Below are 21202 nucleotides of genomic sequence, written 5' to 3'. Positions count from 1 at the left end.
TCAAAACTGCTCGAACAAATATTGATTATAAGAAAGAAGAATAAATGCTGAACAATGAAAAAGAAAGAAAGAAAGAATGTGCTGGATTCTTCGTATCACGATGAAGCCGCCGTAACCCAGGTGAAACTACCAAAAGGCTTCCTGAAAAATTTCCGAGACTTGCAGGTCAACCTATTTTTGCAGTATGCGTACTTCTATTCGCGATGAACTATATCTCTCTGGAATTGTATAAAAATATGTGACAAGGAAAGCTGAAGTAGTTTATTTCTTTGCGCTTTTCCTAAACCAGTATGTATGCCGATCACAAATGTTTATCGACATTGATGGCAATCGTGCGGAGTCTACCTGCTGGTCGGGTAAAAAAGTTAAAGTCACTTTATTGATTCATGAGGTTTGACATCTCCAAGCAAAATTGGGGCACTAAGGGACTCCGTAGTAGTGGACGGCTCCAGATTAGTTTTGGCCACCGCGGGTTCTTTACAACTTGCGATACGAGTTGTACCAACTTTTTTCCACGGAAGTCAACGTTGTTTTTCAACTCCTCCAGTAACATTCCAGACTAGCTACCTGCGCCCTACAACTATTACGGACAAAGCGACAAGTCAGAAGCTCAGAGCACTGGAGATCCAGCACGACTAGCACCATTGTATGCTACCAATAATCTTTACAAAATATAAATTTTATATATGCGTTCACTTTTCTTATACATTGTTCCTACTCTACAATTATCCAGTTATACATAAAGTAATACGCTACCGAAGTACTCTCTAAAAGTAATGACAGACGCATAACAGCTACGATACACGTAATTAAAAACCTAGATGCACCTTAATTAGGAAGTGTCTTTAATAAACAGTGCAGATACCTCCATCACTATAGCAGCTGTTAACTCTAAACACAAATACAAAATACTCAGTCTGGATGCTGCACGCGAATTCGTGCCAGCGACAGCATGCTACGATCATTCAGGACTCATGTGCTCACGGCACTCCCAGAACACGAGCAACATCAGCCGCGCGCCCAACACACGCTTGACAGGTACTCCTGACAGGTATATGCTTGCATGCTGGCGGTTGATTTATAACCTCCTCGCACTGAGGAGCGCATTAGCAAAACAGCGAACAAAGAAAAAAAAAGGGGGGTGGGGAGCCAGAAACAGCTTCAGACTAAAGTGAGTCTAAAGTGCAACTTCATAGCTGTAGCCATAATTACAAAATTCCGATGAAAAAGAAAAGCGGAGCATTTCTTGTAAGCTGAATAAAAAATGATGAGGAACGTAAAAGTGTAAGACTGCAGTGCTAAAAGTGCACTAAAAGTGAATTTCAACACCACCGGCTGCCCTGTAATGCCACACTGGAGGTCTACAACAGATGTAATTTCGACTGCAGCTGGAGCTTCAAAACACACCCGGACGTTCTAAGCGTCGGGTTAGGTTGCAATTGCGGCGCGAGGTCTTCATGTGCGCAGAAGAGCACAGCTCAAAACGCTATTTCGAAGCGCCGTCAGCTGTACAACGAGCTCTCAGTTAATGCTGCGTTTTCTTTCCTACCTCTGTGCATGCAGCCGTTCTCTCAAGTGAGCCGGCTCAGAAGGAGCGCACGGGCGCTTTAAAAAATAATTGAATGCAGTCGGCTTGGATACTGCTGACTGGGATCATTTGAAATTCTGTCTGATTGAAAGAAATGTCCGAGTTTTGGTATATGCCTTATGCTTTCAATTTGAAGACACTTAATTTACGAACAAGCAAACAGGGCTTATTCCAATCTTAGCTTTCGTAAGCATAGCAATGCGCCCAAAAACGGTTGGTGAGAATGTGATTCAAAGGACGCGAATAGTCGAAGCGCGAGCACGTTCTTTAGTCAGGTTAATTACTATGCATGGCTGACAGGACTGTTCATGCACCCCGCGTAAGGCACCACTACACAATCATGCCACAGGCATGGTCGCGCAACATCTTCGGGTGATTTTTGCGTTCCACCGGCAAAGAAATATTCCAGAGTATTAACGGGCGTGAGTAGAAGTGAGTGCATACGAGTGTGAGTGAATACATAGCGTGCGAAAATATTGGTGAGCGCTGATTCTGCCGACCCATGCAGTAACCAGAAAGTGGTCGCTGCCGCCACCACCTGTGGTCGAGCTTGGTGCTTTTGAGCAGCAGCGCGGATTAGCGCTATTTAACGTGACTGTTAGCGGTTACCTATCTGCTACTCAAACAAGCCGCCAGTGCAGAGCAGCATCACCAGGTGTCACCGCCAGCGCTAATCGCGTTTCTCACCTTAAACATTCAGCTAGAACGGTAACGCTAAACGCATATGCGTATCAGCCTCTGCACCGCAAGAAGTGTTTTGTCGGAGCTGGCCACCTTGAGCTTTGGGTATCAAAGAAACAAATCTGGCAAGTACGGGAACAGAGGCCACACATCAACGAGTTGTTGCACTGGGTTGTTACACTGTTGCCACGTTGCCTCCGCGCACAAACCAGGCCGACAGCCGCCTACTCAAACAGCCCTCCCTCCCTCCCTTTCCTTTTGTCATCAAAAACACATTGAGGGAAGCAGAGACAGTAAATTGGATGTAAAGGATGGAAACAAAAAAGATCATGGCAATTTACAAGAATGGCAAGAAAGTAACTAGAAGAGAAAATCTGTGAGGTAGTCCAAAGGGCAATGCCTTGACATTTGAGGCCCGAGTTGGCTGCCTAAAGGCAAAAACATACGTGTCTGCTGCAGGAAAAAATGTGGACAGCTCAGCATATCCTAATGGAATATGAAGGGATTCACCCAACGAGACCCGCAAGTAATGTACACCTTCCTGAAGTACTGAAATTTACAGCAGATGGAAGCATTAACTGGTCAGCAGTCGAGGCAAGCGAGAGATGTTTGTAGTATTTGTGGGGAAAAAGAAAGGGACTTATAGGGCCGGATCCATCACAGGCATAGGTAACTGCAAGGTTGACACATAGGTTTAAGGAAGAGAGAAATGACTAAGGAGATGTAGGCAAATTGCTAGGTTGGTAAACATGTGTTGATTAACTGCTTAGCTCAAGCAGGCTAGGTGACTATTTGTCCCGGCCCAGTTTCAAAGGGGATGTCAATAATGAATCACCACCATGATTTTCGTCATTGTCTTGCATACAAAAGCTCTGTTCTCGCTAAGAATGGTGAAGTCGTTATAACAGAAGCTGAATCTTTCCATTTAGCTGGACTTAATATTTTCCTTTGGTGCCCCTTTTTTAATATGTAGTCATGTACAAAATGAGAGGGAACAAAGTATTTGTTTTTAAAGAATGATGACTCATGATCTCTTGATTCGAATATGACATGTTCAAATATGACAGCTTTCCCGTCAAACATTTAGTCTCACTGATGACTTTTACACGGAGGGTGTCTGCTTAGCCACTGCATGCTGCTGAATGTAATTTGGGTGTTCCCTACGATACTCCTAAAGGGGGCACATGTTCTGTGACAAGAAGCCACTGGAACTAAGCATCCTGCCGCATTCCAGCTGCATCATGTGCCTCATACACAGAGCCTGCTCACGTTCCATACTGTCTCCATGTCAGCGACACGGTGAAGCAGTATTGAAAGATAGTTAAAACAGGCAACGACGAAACAAGCTGAAGCTCAGTTTGGCAGAAACAACATCAATTATGACCTTGAAGCACCCGTGGAGCTCCTGGCACTAGAAAAATAAGGAAGGCAAAGACAACAGTCGCCTCCCAAAGCCTTTCAATAGTGCGAATGCAAGACGCCGGAGTCATCTGCGAACAAGCATGTAGTGGCTTTGTTTCCTTTGCATAGACAAGCAAGACATGGTCAAGTTCGGAGCAGCACCAACCTATGCAAGCAAGATGGGTCAGGTTTACAGCACACTCACGAGACAATGCAACGTTTGCATCAAGCCAGCCAGACAGAACGACTCTCTCCCTGTATTCTGCACACGACCATTCTGTGCTCGCCTTTGCACCACGCATGAATTGGCATTGGTAGGCATGAGGTCGGCATGGCAGTCCGATAAGCGTCTCCTCGGCAGCCCAAAGAAGAGAGATAAAAGTGCGGCAGCCAGCTGCTGCACCCGCAGGACTGAAACTGCAAGAGCAGCAGTAGATGCAGCAGTAGAAACAGCACGTCCCCGACTAATTGTACCAGACACACTCTGTACTCTGTACGCAATGCACTGCCTCTATATCACATTCCAAATGGGACAGACGGACTTGTAGCCCCAGTAACTACACACACATTGTTTTTCCTTTCTCTTTATATCTATTATTCTTTTTTCTAATCAGCCTTCATTATCAGTTTCCAGCACGGCTTCACAAAGAGAAGGTGCGAATGCCTACACTATTAGTTTCGAAAAATACTGCCGAGGTTGAAGATGTCAGAGACTTGTGGAATGTAATACATGAGGCCCACCAGAACCGAAATTAACTTCCTATTTGCAACATGAAACAAAATCACACTTGATACAATAAATGCTTTGAGCAGAGTAAAGTCCATGACAGCTAAATTTTAACAGGCTTGACAATATAAAGGTCGACCATTAAAGAAGCCATTGGAAGCATCGAGAACAACCTCCTGCAACAAAGAATTACTATAACCTGGCCAAGCGTACTCACATGAAGGGTACGCAAGTTTTTGGTACACAAAATGGTCAAATTGCTTCAAGATGCTGGTAGGTTACAGAGCGTTCAGATAAGTTAAAGCAGGTGTTGGATACAAGAGGGTGATTGTTTCAGGTCAATTTCTAGTGAAATGCATGAATCTTCTAATTATTGATGACTTTTGCTGTCACAATCACAGCAAGGCGATGTAAAATAGCAATCATGCCACTATGTGCTAGCATTGCAGTTTGTCACCTCACAGCTACTACCAATTTTGACTTAATGAAAAACTATTCCAGAACATGTTATGCCATCTAATAAAGATTATTTGGACAGGTCAAAAACAAAAAAACCAACAAAGCAAGCCACACAAGAGCAACCTTTGAGATTGAAACAGCCACGACTGAAATAATAGCCATCTCTAAAAACCATCCAAGAGGAGGAGGAAGCAAGAGGTCTGTCCAGTCACATTTTGATAATCATGGCAGAATTGTGGCTTCTTAGTCAATCAACTCACCAATGCAACTTCCCTTCACACAAAGGTACCCCGCATCACATCTCACAAAGCCACAGGTGCAATTTTCCTAGAAAGGCAGGAGGATCGCATCAAACAATGAACTATGCTCATCTGTAACATTTGATGTACTAAGGCCACACAAGCATGTTCAGGCTGCAACATTACCAGATGTTTCACATGACTAAAACGAGAAAAATGCAGCCGTACTAACGATCACTGAGTAACTTTATCCAAAACAGCTACAATAGACATCCACATTTAAGGTACAGTAAAAAGGAAATTTACAAAGCCTCTACAGGTCAAAATTTAATTCAAAATTCTATACACAGCTGCTGAAGGGGGGAAACAATCTCTTCAAACAAGGAATTCTGTGGGAAAGTCCTGTATGCAACTAAATTTATTAAACAATGCAGACTCACTTGCACTCTTGGAATCATATAGAACATTATAATGATATTACAGACTCCACCAGAAGATTCAGGATACTAGCCAGATCCAACATTCTCCATACAGAGAGTGGCAAAGAAGGCCACACCTAAGAATTGGAAGCTTAACAACACAGCAACTACTAAAGAAACCTTTACAAAATACAACAATGCAACCTTGAAGTAAGGCAGATTAACCATGATGAGCAGTGGCACACAGCCATAAACTAGAACTTGTAGCCCTTCACAAAAACATCATGAACCGAACTAACATATGAAGACCGTGTTAACAAACACCTCAACTCAAATGATGTTGCGCAACAAAAGAACGACACGGACGTGAGGGAACGGCACACCAAGCGCAAACTTTCAGCTAAGTTTATTGTACCAGTGAAACCGATTTTATACATGTAAAGCAGTGTAGACCGCACACGCCGCTTACATGAAAAATGAACTGCGCATTCATGTAACATAGTTACAAGTCATGTGATGCCGCATCCAAGAAATTTAGTTCTTTTTCTGTGAGAGCCAGAGAAGGGAAGCTAACACACTTATCACCCAATTTTGCGATCATCTGCGCTTCAGATCGGATGAGCTGCGTACTGCCACGGGAAAACAATCGTGCATTGGTCCTCAAGATGTTTGCAGCCATTATCCAACAATGAATTGCCAAGAAACCACCGGAGCTATTTTTTACATTGTTGCTGTGTTCGCAGAGCCAATCATTGAGGCAACGCCCAGTTTGTCCGATATATTGCTTCCCACATGAAAGCGGGAGGTTGTGACTACCAGACATTTAAGAGGTTTGCCTTGGATCATTAAGGGCATTTGAGCATCCTGAGAGTGTTCTTATATTATTTTCATAGAGCGATTGTTATTCTTCTGGTGTGTTTCCCAAAAACAAGAACAAATAAGAAGATATGCAAAGCAGTGGTAGTGAGAAAAGCTTATGTGATGTCTGCATGCAATATGAAGGCAGCAGTAGTCAGGAAAATGAACTATTTTTTTGCACGGCTTGACAAAGTTGTTTGTTTAGCTACAATGTAATTACAAGGCTACTCACGCACTTTTTCCTGCCTTCCGTTGTTTATTAAGGGACAGCATATCTCACTCTTCCCATATATAAACCTTGACTTGTTAATGGTGAATGCTTTGCAGCATATCAATATTTTCGATCAATTGCATATTTAGCACAGCCTTACTACATACACTTGGCAAAAGCAAATCCAAAATAAACAAAGCTTTACACTTTACACATAATGTAAGAAAGCTGGTCCAATGGAAAGTCTAGCGTTTAGTGATCAGTCAGACTGTATACATAGCTGCCAACGATGCAAAGTACAAAGTTCAGTACTTTTTCTTATCCGGGAGAATTCTGCATGCCTTCTTCCTGCAAGTTATACCTGTCTCTCACAAGGGCTATTTTATTGTCAATTTGAGAGAGTGTCACTCAGCATTAGGAGACTGCCACTCAAGACAGTATAGTGACACTTGCTTTATGGTGCACTAAAAAGTGAGTGCATTCGGTTATATCTATAGTCGGGTACAACTCAGGAAGGCAGGAGAGGCCCCGCCCCAGTTTGAAGCGCGGGCTGGCATGTTCTCTGTCGGCGGGGTCACCGCCTGGCTCGTGACATCAGTCTAGAGTGTGCGCCCATTGGTGGAGGCTCATGTGCACCCGCCTTTAAAGTGCAAATACCGCTGCCTCCTGAAGTTGTACCTGACTACCTGACTTAGAGATCTGATCTTTAGGCAAAATGCCTATTTTTTCCTTACGTCCTTATCATGCAACCATTTAAGAGCTATTTATGAACTATGGCAAACTGCAGCCCAAACTGCGCAAACGATAACTCCTTTGTCATTTTCTCATTCATATTCATTTTAATACTGTCATTTATTTCTGCGCTTCTTGCTGTATAGCATAGAAAAAATGGAGTGCTCTATACATAAATATCTCTCCACAGCAAAATATCTGTAACATAACGGAAACAAAAAGACCGTGAAGTGGCAGTATATTGGAACATCTATCAGAGAGAAATGCACAGAAGTGTAATAACAGCGAATGGAGAACCGACATCAGCTATATCCATGGCTATAGCCGATCCACTGGCTTCAAGGATGAAGATAACAATGACAGTGCGCTTTAGTTTGTTTTACTATGGAGGCAGCGTAAACGGAAGGAGGCTTTCGTTTTTATGCTTCATTTAGCACAGGCTTGGTGCAACGTCATGCTAATATGCTGCTTCGGAGCAGGATGGTGTAAAAGGCCTCCCTTGTCACGATTTGACACAGCTGGTCCACTAATGATATACTCTAAAAAAGTAACATTTTAGAATGGTGCCTTGTTCATAACATGCAAAAATGCAGCATATGCGACTTCAAATCGCCTGAAGTACAGCAAGATAGCTTTTTAATATTTTCAATTGGATGCAACCATTACTGCAAAACATATAACTCATAATGCTAGGCTAAACAGCAGAATGAATGCCACATTTACTCATATCTAGGATGACCTCAATTCTAGGCTGCTAATCGAAAATTGAAGGGTTGAAAATGCAAGCCAACAACGAAGTACATCAGCAATAGCAAATGTAATGTGCTGTCACTGCTTGATAAGGTAACTCCAAATGCTTCAAATAATTGCATCAGAAATAAAATGGCCTATTCCTTTAAGCTCTTCTAGCAACAATCAATTCTGTCAATCGAAAAATTGGTTTCACCACATTTCTGCATCCTCAGAATCATGAAAAGCATATTGCTGCAGAAATAGATTAAGAATTTTACATTCTTCAGTGGATTTTGTCAAGTTTGAAGAATGTGGCCTCCATGCTAGAACTTTCAGCAGGAACGTCAAATATGAGAACAAACTCATATAGTGTCTCATATAGTTAGAAAGCTACAATCTAGCAATTCTAATTATATGCTAGGTGTAAAATATTCTGAAAAACAAAGAAAGAGGTGGACTCGCCAGATGATGACATACTGATACCAAATGCAACACCCAGATGTCTCCTTCCAACTCATTTACCAAGACAACTTACACTTATTATTCAAACTTAGAGATCAGCTCTAACCAAAGTGCTAAAGATGTTTGTGACACATTTTAAATATTAATATTTTTATCAGTGCTTTTGTTTGGTATATACAATTATGTACAAAGTGCCTGAAGGGGTTAAGGGCTGACATTCCATGTTCCTGCATGCCAAGACAGCACAGCTGACATAGGAACAAGCCAGGTGCACAACAGACTTTTCACATAATCCACATTGATATAATTTGATTCCTTGTCACTGTTTTAGATCCCATGCTACGCACTTTTCAGTTTCACTCCTTGCTCAAAATGCAGCCATTACAGAATGATTACAAGATTCCTCAAGTGGTATGACAACACAGTCTGTATAATTCAGGCCTCCATCTGCACAAATGATGGGCAGTTGATGCATCCAAATGCAGTTGACTGCCACCACTCCTCAGCGAGTTGGCCTCAACCTTCAGACCTTGTTCTGTTAAAAAACCTTGCCAATTGCCATTAGACGAATCCGACGGACTCCTCGAATCTCAAGAATTTATCTTCAACCCCCTAATGTACACAAGCAAATGAGCAGACAAATTATCAATCTATCTTTCTGTATTGGGGCCTTCCAAAAAATAATAGAACACTTTTAAAAAGTATATCTTTTATAGCTTATATGTTATTCACTGGGTCATATGCACCTCCATGTACCTCAAGGGAACTAAACATTTACGTTCACCTCTTAGCTGTTCCATCATGAAACAATTTCTGGCGGCAGTGAAGCACAAATGAGCATTGCAACTATTGTAGCATGTGGTGTGTGTGGTGCTCATGCTTTGAGTTCATGCAACTTGCACATCTGAGTTCCCACAATTTGTGCACCTCTTCTGAGCAGGAGCTTTTATAGTTGGTACCACTTGTTTGCCTGCTTAAGACTTGTGCTCAATGCTCAGCTTGAAAAATTTCAAATGAGAGCCCGTGAGACTGCTTGCCAGAACTGCAGCAATGTCAGAGTGGCCATAATGGGCTCGGCAGCCTGCAGTTCGACATAGATAATGTAGGAATTGTTTACTCCAATGACCAAGAATTCAATGCTTACTCAAGGGTAATATTTTATTTTCGACCTTTGGACAGCTTCTTAGGTTACCTTCTTTGAGTTGGCAAGATGTGATCACATGGTTCACACCTAGAAAGGCCTTCATTTCTTGTGCATGCACTATAAAGACTCCCATTTGATTCTCAGCACACTGAGTGCTTTCATTTACTAGCATTTTTATCAAGCTGCCCAAATTATAACAGAAAATACTTCCAATGGTATAAGATCCTCTGGCTGTTTACACTGGTGAACGCACTTTATTTCCCCATGTTGCATGCCCGAATCAGTTCCGAATCGCTCCGTTTTGTACGTCTTCTTCCAGTCATTGACCCTTTGATTGAAAACACAATTTCTGGAAGCAGAAATTGCGATTTTTTGCTGGCACACCTCTCTCTCTCCCTCCCTCCCTCTCTCGTTTTTTGGTGGCTTTGAAAGTTCTGGTTACTTAAGGTCTTCTACGCCAAGTTCTGTACCAATGTTCTCAACATCATCTTCCAAAAATCGCAAATCCTCCTCATCTAGACCTAAGGAGATTTGTTGCTGCTGCTGTTGTCAAATAAATCCTGTATAACATCCCCTTCCAATAGGGGAAATTTGCATTATTTCACAATCATAATATTGCAAAATAAAAGAATCTTTCGCCTAAAACGAAAGCAGCCACACATAAGGGCACAAAATATACAGATGTATTAATTTCCCGGGGCAATTACAACGTAAATGTGCCAGTGCACCCTCAAGCTAACGCCACCAAATGACATCCAGCATTCAATCACAGTAAACTGGGAAACCAATGGCTCGTTCTCGATAAAAAAGTAGTTTATACTCCCGTAAATTCAAGGATTTGTTTTTTTAATATATCTTGATAACTGCACTCTACCTCACTGATGAGGAAGATTTTCAAAAGAAGTACTTAATTCACCAACAGTGCAAAGCCCCTATACGTGCCGGCACTGTTTCTTGAACGTTCGGTCATAGTTTTGCCAACCAAACTAAAACATTTCGATAATCGAGCTCACTAATTCTGTTATTTGCTGCCAGTAGGATTTTAGGGGAAAAACATATTTATTGAGACGTGTTTCAAATTCAGGGACACGTGTCCATGTACGTAAAAGGGTTAACATGGCACTTCAAGCTGCATTCTCAAGTCCAAATTGACTATGGATATTCGTATGGGCTAACAGTAAAAAATATGTCTGCTTAGATTCAATAAAGCATGGCAGCCACCATGTCCCCTTTACAAACAGGAGTATGTAACAACAGACGCAAGTAAATGACGTTACCGGTGTACACACATCCTCACATTCTAAAGACAGCAGTGACACCTGTTGCTAATTGTGTGACTGCTCAGTAGTTTTTGTTTGCCCACAAGCTCATGCGTTGGCCGCTCCACTATACCCGCCTGGAAGAAAGCACAGTCAACATGTGCTTGTCTAACCTATGGCAGACATGCAGAATCACTTCAGCTTATCTGTAGCTTAATCAATATTGTACCAAATCAGACTCGTATCCATTCGAAGGTTTCGACAGTAATCAAAGCTTGCACTGAAAACTATTCCATGTACAAAAAGCACGGTGAGACTGACATGATCTATTGGTCATATTTAACATTGCAAGTAACTGCATTGCAATATGTAGTCCCCTTTTTATTCCTTTTTATCCAATAAAGACTGGATAATGGCTCAGCCGTTTCTATGCATATTTGCTCATATCTGTAGGGCTGTATCACCTTGAAAAGGTCAAGTGCAACGTTCAAAAGCTTAAACTGGCTGAGCATAAAACTTGAGAACTAAATTTCTGTTGTGTGGTATGTTGTGTGTCATTTCCTTGTTGCACTTCATACAATGTGAAGCAGATAAAAGTAGTGTGAAGTGTGCTGAAAGCAGCAGCAGACAAGCCCTGCACTGGCCGACTCAAACCACTCAGCAAATGCTAAGTTTGGAGTTTCTTAATCTAAATTTCCCCACTGTACTCTTTGCACTATCAGTATGAAATGCATGGGTCATGGCAAATGTTTTAGTTTACCCTATATATTGCTGATGTTCCCTTCACTTTTAGAACACTGGGAAGCCAGGCCCTGCTGTAATCCGATCCATGCACCCAAGAATCAAGAGAACATACAAAGTGCCAATGACGAGAGCTACGCCCTACTATGTATCTAGAAAAAATTAAGAAGGCAAAGGCAATATTTGTGCAATAGGATGTGGGCATACAAGGAATCTAGTATGACAAGAAAATCGACTTCGACGAGGCACAAAATTGTGATGAACCAATCTGCTTAACCTGTTTTGATCTAGAGCAGGTGAAATGCCAATGCTCACTTCTCGGACAACTAGTAATAGGCTACATAATACCATTTGTTCATTGCAATTGGTGTACAGAAAGCAAAAGAATTACTGCGACTGATCACCAGAGGAATCTAAAGAAGTCCTCACAAACACCCTAACAATCTAGCACTATGAAGACACTGAACTGCTTGCTTGTTCTACGTTGTGCTACATATTTTACAAATTTTACATGAATAATGCTTACAAAATGCATACAAAATACACGTATAATGCCTGCATTTAGTTAAGCGTGTGATCTTGTAATCTTTAAGAATCTTTAACAAGCAGACAAAAGAATGTATTCTTTAAAGCACCAGGAAAGAGATACACTCAATCTTAGCCAAGCAACAACTAAATAAAAGAAAGAAAGACGGGGATTGATCAAACAATTGTCTTTAGAAACAACTACGTTCCTGAAGAAATTGAAATGTAGTACGAGTTTGCAGCCCATAAAGTAAGTGGAAATGAACAGTAACTATTAATACGTTTAATTAAATGAGGTGTTTTACAAGCACCTTGCTGCCAGTTTTGGGTAAACAATCGCGTAATATGACTACACGAGAACACACTAATCTCACTGTCATTTTTGCCTGTCACTTCTATTTCTTTAAAGTGAATGAAAATGCTGAATATGTTTACATTGTGACCACCTGTATTTTAATCCCCCTACGATAATGCCGTACAGGCGGTGTAGGTATACCGAATAAAAAAAAAATGCTCATACTTAAATAGCAGACGAGTATCAAAACAAGATTAGTATGTGCACAGCAATAAAAGCTCCAGTTAGGTCATTTAAACAAGACAAGATGTTAAACATGCTGACAGTTATTTGATCTATCATTATTCTGAAATCATTGAATGGTATCAAATGTACGTTGAAACAGGAAGACATCGACTTTAACATCACTCAATGACACGGTAAAAAAGCGTAATGCAGGCTGGCATTAAAAGGTCAACTGGCAGACAGCTGTTCATGACGTCTCCAAAAGCAGACCAAAGCATGCAACATATGTAAGCTTCCACAGGATGCAGCTACAAACGACAAATGAACTAGGCACCATCAAAACTATACTTTTGTCAGGGCGACCACGTGCGGTCAAGCAAGGAATAGCTTGTTGACCACAGCACAAACACAGGCACATGGCTAGCACCACAAGCAAATGCACCAGCCTCAAAATAGGCAGGTAAAACACGTCGGAGCACCGCACAGTCGGCACACAACGAAGTCCACTTCTGCGCAGAGAGTCCACATCACCGAGGCACGGGAACTGTTGGATCGATGGATTTCGGACCAGCAGTCCAAGGTGGCAAGGTGTCTCGTTGTAAGCCAATAACGCACTCGGCTACCTGACGTCACACGCACAGCAGTCGTTTCAGCATGGCCACACACCGGTTGAGACGAGATTTAGGTCACTGCCTAGATTTTTTTTTTTTTTTCTCGTCTTCGCCCCGCGCTCTCCGCCGTTGCCACCAAGCCTTCTCGCTGGCTACGAAGTACGGAATCTAGAAGCACAAATAGGAACCCGCCGACACCAGGACGATGCCAAGTGGTGCTCAGCAAAATTTCACCCAAAGAACCCACGAGATCGGCTACTAGCAATGCGGCGGCGCACTACGCCGTGACCGCAGGCCTCGTTTGCGAAAGCCTCGGGCATCACCCCACTTGCCCGCCCGTCCTGCCAAGCCAGGCTTACAAGACCGACTCGCGAATGTGTCCAAGCTTTTCGACAGTACTCCCTTCCTAGAGAAGCGAGACGTCGAAAACGAGAAGCCCGGTCGTCTCAGACTCTCGTTGCGACGAGAATTTGGACCGGTTTCAAATAGCACAGCTCGCACTCTTTTTTTCCTCCCCGTTTTCGCCGCTTGTGCATTTTTTTTTTCTTGTATCGTAAAATGCTTCAATATCCTGACGCCACATCGGTAACACGTGCGATAACGAATTGCATAGCTGGTTTCGTGCACTGATGTGCACAACATGCAAATCGCAGCTGCTCGTGAGACGCGAGCAGCGATCACAGCCTTCACTTGTATACACAGCTACAAAACGAAGCTACTCGATTAAAACACAGCGGCCCCTTAAAGCTGCCAGCAGCAGCATGTAGGCACCGTGCGATGCTAAACTGCGAGACACCACTTTGCCATCGAGAGATAAATCTGTTAGCGGTCACAACAAAAACGAGTCCTTTTAAAGCTCCATCTTGAATGTCTTGTCGCTGGTGTGCGGTCGGTGGCGCCGACCTACGCGGCTGCTCGGTGAGTAATGCCGGACCGGCGACGATGTCAGCCGTGCATGTCCGACAGAACTCGTCAAATTCAGCGCGGTCAGTATAGATCGCAGACAGTGAGAAGCTTTCTAACAGCTAGAGCTAAGCGTTCGCGAAACACGTAGTGCCGTCTGCCAAGGTCTCACTCGTCGGGCTAGCGCGACTTCGCAGTCGGCGCCGCGGCCCTGTGACCTGGCGGCGCTAACCCCGACCGTGGGGGTGCTCGCAGGCCTTCCACGGACCTTCTAGATTGCTTTAAATGCACTGTGGTGTGATCACAACCACAAAAACTCGCAAGAAACAGATACACCTAGGCCTAAGCGACGTCTGAACATGGCCGTCTAGTTTTGCGGATATCGGGCGGTTGATTACAAGGGGATTTAAAAATAACTACCGCTTACCTCGAAGCGATCTTGCCGGACATTGTGGGCAGACCAGAGCCCCTCAGTGCTCTCTCATGTTGGCCAAACAGTCAGCGGCAGGGAACTTCAGCTGGATGAGCACCATTTCCCTCGGTGAAAATAATTAGGCCTACAAGTCAAAACTCGGCAGGTAGCTCGGAGCACACCAGAAGATCTTCCTTTTTTCGGCGCACACTACATCTTGGCAGGATGAAATAGCGATGTGAACAATCACTCTACATCCAGCGAGGCACAGCGCAACCAGGCGATCATAGCACAACGGCCAAAAAAACTGCCGAAAAAATCCCGTTTGGCTGGAGCAACACGTTCCCAACGGGAAAACAGTGTTTACAAGTTTTTCGCACCGTGGCTGTATCAGTCCGCGGACAGCCATGCACGGCGCAGAGGCCGCGTCCGCTCCACAATGTAGTTTCGAGACAATTCTGACTTTACGCGTCAAATTAACATTCCGCGGCCGTTTACGTGCTACATTTCATGTAAATTCACTTCGGTCTATACACTACCGTCCTTATTTGAGTCAAGGTAGTAAAATAAATAGACCAACAGCGCTCGTCAATGCTCATCAGAAACCAGCTGTGCTCCGCGAATAATTTCGCTGGGTTTTGCCGATGCGTCGTCTGTATAAAGCGCGGGAAATACGATTTCCGTGCGCGCGAAAGAGCACGCTAAGCGCGCAAGGTGCGAAAAACCGCGCTTATTTAGCGCGGGTTGCTCTATTTAAAAGACGCTGATAAATTAAGGCACTAGAAATAAATGAGTTACCAGATATTAGAATGCTGCGTGTGCGAGGCCTCTTTAGCATAACGCACTTCTATATTGATACGCTGAAGATGTGGATGCAGCAAAAAATAAAGAAAAAAGAAAGAAAGAAAATGTGGCTAGCTTAATGTGACTCATGCACGTATTAACAAAACTGTCGCGTTTCGCTACCCACAAACTGACTTCATGCAACGCTTACCTCCCATGTCAGTTGCCTCCACCAGGTAGAATGGTCATATTTTCGCCATCCATTGGTCACGACAGTCATATCTTGCCTAGGTGTATTTACATATAGCACTGGCATTTGTATGTACACAAGGGACAGAAAAGTAATAATGCACTATTATTTGTCAATATGCGCACATGAACATTGTTTATTTTGTTTGCTTCCTTGCTTGCACTTGCTTGCTTCTATATTCATTCATTCATTCATTCATTCATTCATTCATTCATTCATTCATTCATTCATTTAGTTATTTATTGCTAGGCTTTATCTCTTTCAGTGTGAATAAGTGCGCACCTATTGCACATGTTTAGATAAAAGAGAACTAACGATGTGATTACCCAAGAACAAGGAAGTTTCATCGCAATGCTTTATGTTGTTCACGTAATGCAGTATTGAATTCCGATCTTGCACACCATACATGAAATAAACTTGTAGATATGGCGCAAACGCGGATATTTACTGGCACAGTAAAGCCATGGATCATTTATTCAACTCTTTCCATGGGTGCTCAGTGGCTATGGTGTTGGGCTGCTGAGCACGAGGTCGCGGGGTCGAATCTCGGCCACGGCGGCCGCATTTCGATGGGGGCGAAATGCGAAAACACCCGTGTACTTAGATTTAGGTGCACGTTAAAGAACCGCAGGTGGTCGAAATTTTCGGAGTCCTCCACTACGGCGTGCCTGATAATCAGAAAGTTGTTTTGGCACGTAAAACCCCATAATTCATTCAATTTTCTTCATTATTTTGTGCATTTCAGTTTCAACCACAGTTAATTTTCCCGATGCTTTCCTTGGCTTTATATGGTCATGATTAACAAAAATCGAGCCCCTCGGTATCCCTTCTTCTATCATGTGCGTGTATATATATATATATATATATATATATATATATATATATATATATATATATATATATATATATATATATATATATATATAGTAAGAACTCACGAGCTCAAGCAGGCCAGGTGACTATTTGTTCGTGTTGTCCACTTCTCTGCACTTGTGTCCTGTCTGCACGCCTCACTTCTATTTTGCATAATGAATCCTTACCAACTAGCTCAGCTTTCTGTCGTTCTAAGACTATTTGTCTCCGCCACATTTCAAAGGATATTCCACTAAAGTCACCATAATCAACAGCAGCTGCACCTGTGTATAGAAATTACATCTGTTGGGACTGCAATCCAGCCAGCCAGGTCGGACAGGACATGCATGGTACTCGTTTTCAAAGCGAAGCTTATCTTTGCGAACCCCGCTGGGTTTCGTAACCGTGGCTGCGGCCTGGCTTTTCTCTTGCCGAATAGGCCAACCAGTGACAGCGTAGTACGCGCTCCGCGCGCTCCTCTGGGTTCCTTGCGTCGCCACCGGGTGGTGCTCGCCTCTGCGCATCCGCGGCGGCGCCGGCTGTGCGGGAAAAAAAAAGAAGAGAGCCAGAAGAAGAGCCAGAAAGCTCGCCTTCGCGCACCCGCGGCTGTACAGTAATGAGGAAGTAAACGCTTTTTGCGTATAGAATAGATTCGAATTGCGCTACTTAGCTATGCGCATGCTGCCTCTAAAACCATGATGCGTTCAAGCCGTCGATCCTTCGTACTGCTAGTAGTCAGTAACTCAGCTTAGCAAAATGCTCAGTATAATTTGTGGGCGCCCGTGCGTGCGTCCGTGTGCGTGCGTCCGTGTGTGTGTGTGTGTGTGTGTGTGTGTGTGTGTGTGTGTGTGTGTGTGTGTGTGTGTGTGTGTGTGTGTGTGTGTGTGTGTGTGTGTGTGTGTGTGTGTGTGTGTGTGTGTGTGTGTGTGTGTGTGTGTGTGTGTGTGTGTGTGTGTGTGTGTGTGTGTGTGTGTGTGTGTGTGTGTGTGTGTGTGTGTGCGCGCGCGCGCGCGCGTGTGTCTCGACTTACACAAAGCTTCGCTGCATGTAGATTCTAACTCGTTAGATGTGCTGCATTTTTTTCGCCATTGTGTTTAGTGGAACCTTGTTTGTTTTCTCAATCGCATTTGTCGTCATTCGGGCTTGTGTACCTCCTCGTGCCGTTGAACCAGAAGGAGCAACGAAGGGCTCGATTTTTTGTCAGGCACAACCACGCTGTACCGATGTTGGTTAGGGAATTTCTTATTACTATGCTATGTACCCTTAAAAAATGTGACCGTGAAGCTGTAAGGAATTTTTGATCAAGAAACAAATATAAATGCAGGTATACGATAAATAAAAGCATTTTACTCTCAGTGACAGGCATTTCGCACTTACAGTCAACAAAGCACATCGCGCCGACCAAGGCAAAATATATAAAAATGAAAGACGTTTCGACTCCCGCAAGGAAGACACGTGGTAACATGTACTTAAATGAGTCTACTTCGCCGTTTGCTGTCATTGTGAACAAGGCTCCCATGCGTGGAACATCATCATCAGCAGCAGCAGCCTGGTTACGCCCACTGCAGGGCAAAGGCCTCTCCCATACTTCTCCAACTACCCCGGTCATGTACTAATTGTGGCCATGTTGTCCCTGCAAACTTCTTGATTTCATCCGCCCACCTAACTTTCTGCCGCCCTCTGCTACGCTTCCCTTCCCTTAGAATCCATTCCGTAACTCTTAATGACCACCGGTTATCTTCCCTCCTCATTACGTGTCCTGCCCATGCCCATTTCTTTTTCTTGATTCCAACTAAGATATCATTAACTCGCGTTTGTCCCCTCACCCAATCTGCTCTTTTCTTATCCCTTAACGTTACACCTATCATTCTTCTTTCCATAGCCCGTTGCATCGTCCTCAATTTAAGTAGAATCCTTTTCGTAAGCCTCCAGGTTTCTGCCCCGTACGTGAGTACTGGTAAGTCACAGCTGTTATAAACTTTTCTCTTGAGGGATAATGGCAACCTGCTGTTCATGATCTGAGAATGCCTGCCAAACGCACCCCAGCCCATTCTTATTCTTCTGATTATTTCAGTCTCATGATCCGGATCCGCAGTCACTACCTGTCCTAAGTAGATGTATTCCCTTACCACTTCCAGTGCCTCGATCACTACCTATCGTAAACTGCTGTTCTCTTCCGAGACTGTTAAACATTACTTTAGTTTTCTGCAGATTAATTTTTAGACCCACCCTTCGGCTTTGCCTCTCCAGGTCAGTTATACATTTATTTCAGTTTGTCTGATATAATTTGATATCTCAACTTATCTCCGGATATCTCAGTGAACATCTCAAAGTATCAAAGGGGAACATTTCAGGTTGCTGAGATGTTCCATGTTGACTTTATACTCTCCTTTATATTTAATCAGGTTTGTATGCTCTGTTATAACGACAACATGCACAATGTTGTTAAACTGTTAGAAAGTTATGAAAGACCGGATTCGACACATGGCGCTTATACGGACCGCCAAAAAGCCGCTGCGCTGATAACGACACCAATATTGAGTGATGGGCGGCCGTTGCTGCAAGCTGCAAAGTCTTCGATGCGTTTGACAGTCATTAACATACTCCGAATGATAATTCACTTGTCGCTGTCACTGAAACCTTTGATAAGTTCATCTATCGTCCCTGTCGAGGAATATACATTCACAGAAAAGTCTGTATAAAATAGACGTCTTTCTAAAGCGATATCTTGCTTTGGCTCTTCCAGCCACTTTGCGGTTTGTGAGTTTTGGGCCGTGACAACTTGGGACATTGGATGGTGCGCCTAGGCGCCTAACAAAAGTAACAGGGAACGGGCCTATGACCCTTCTTTTGTGGCCAATTATGCGCGCCTCTGTTCTGCGTAACCAAAAATTACCTTCTGTTACGGTTCACTGTGTGCGGCGATGAAAAAAAAGGATGCCAAGCGCCCGAGACACGACATGGATCATCGTCATGCTCGTCAACATGAAAACACTTGTCCGTCGGGTGTGTGTGACGGGATTATGCGCCACTGCAAATCCTTCTCTCCACAGTTCTGAGTTCAACCCCTCTACGCCAGAGAGTGCTTTTTTCTTCGTATTCCTGTGTGCGCTGGCCACTGTGCGGACAAGGCCCTTTACTAGGGAGCAAGCCAGAATGTGGTTGCGCCCGGATGGTGTAGGGTACAAGAAGGCCAGCGAGACGCCACAGAGAGATCTCCTCTGCCCATGCGTATACAAGAGCACGAACGTCAAACGTTTTTTCACTTTATGTCTTGGAGCACACCGCTCACCCGTAACGAGGTATTAAACTTCTGTTATTTGTTTTCACATCATCTCGTTTTCCCTCCCCGATGGCCAATCTGGTTCGAGCTCCAAGCAGACGCTGCTGAAGGTCGTCGAAACTCCGTCCCCGTAACAACTGGAAGTACCTGCTCGTAACGACTGGTGGCAGCCGTAACACTTTCTAAATAAAACCTCCTCGCCGATCAACTGTGGGCCGTCCGGCACGCCGAGGAAGCCGCCCGAGTCCAAGGACTCGAGGCCGTCACCTAGGCTGGGGTGCTCATGGCCCCACCCCGCCCAAATCGCCGGACATTTTCAATAAAGTTTTCACTACTACACATAATGTCGGCTCACAGGCCATCTCTATAGCACACCGACCTGTTAATGGTATGGTGAATTATATTTAATGGATTTTGCTTTCATTTACAATATTTTGTTTCATTTAGCCACTAAGTATGTGCCATTGGTTGTGTGCCCGTTCTTGGCCAATCGTCAAGAATGGGCAAGTCCAATTATGATCCTCGCATAAAAATCGTCAAATGAAACCAAACCACTCTTTCTATATCATCGCCACAGGCATCTCCGATTAAAAATTATTTAAATTATGTAGTTTTACGTGCCAACACCACTTTCTGATTATGAGGCACGCAGTAGTTGAGGACTCCGGAAATTCCGGCCACCTGGGGTTCTTTAACGTGCACCTAAATCTAAGCACACGGGTGTTTTTGCATTTCGCCCCCATAAAAATGCGGCCGCCGTGGCCGGGATGTCAGACATCTACGATAAACAAGTAGAAAGCTTAGCTTCACATTGATTCCGATATGTGCTCTGAATCTGCATGCAATACCAACAGGACAGGATTAAAGAGGCACCAGACGGAAATCAGACGGAAGAAAACAAAGAGAAGGCATGGGCATTTATAGAAAACTATTGCGAAGGGCAATAAACATGTACATATGTACATATGTACATACGTAACACGCACGTATGGGTGTGCATATGTGCTTCGCTAGATAAACCTAATATGCTGAGGAACACTTACAAAGGTAACAACCTAACGTGGTTCTAACGAACTTCCTTTTCCTTTTCGTTTTATATATATATATATATATATATATATATATATATATATATATATATATATATATATATATATATATATATATATATATATATATATATATATAGTCAACAGTAATGCCTAGCCCTCCATTAGAGCGTCTCTCATTGTTCACGTGCTGTTTTGGCACGGATGGCCACGTCAATACGATTGCTAATACAATTATGGGAAACTACTAGTCCTGTAATACCTAACTTATGCGTGAGTCCGAATGCACGTCAATATATCCAGAATAATGAACTTCAGTGCCGTGCTGCTTACGGTTCTTAGGTAAGCGTTAAACAGGAAC

General features: G+C 43.5%; 1 protein-coding gene across 3 annotated transcripts in view; it reads right to left on the bottom strand.

The window, feature by feature from the left end:
* LOC142578851 (uncharacterized) overlaps nucleotides 1-15007 on the bottom strand; it is a 215706-nt gene extending 200699 nt beyond the window's left edge. For 2 of the 3 annotated variants that reach the window (XM_075688485.1, XM_075688486.1), the window contains exon 1: nucleotides 14640-15007. Coding sequence is in view for 2 of the 3 variants with exons in the window: in XM_075688486.1 (XP_075544601.1) it covers nucleotides 14640-14662 (23 nt within the window). In the remaining variant the exon portion in view is untranslated. The remainder of the gene's footprint in view (nucleotides 1-14639) is intronic. The other variant, XM_075688487.1, reaches the window with a different exon arrangement.
* Nucleotides 15008-21202: the final 6195 nt, after the last annotated feature.

The sequence above is a fragment of the Dermacentor variabilis genome, chromosome 4 (genome assembly GCF_050947875.1).
Source record: "Dermacentor variabilis isolate Ectoservices chromosome 4, ASM5094787v1, whole genome shotgun sequence".
NCBI lineage: Eukaryota > Metazoa > Arthropoda > Arachnida > Ixodida > Ixodidae > Dermacentor > Dermacentor variabilis.
Note: the sequence above shows the minus strand (reverse complement) of the source record. Positions and strands in the feature narration are given on the sequence as shown.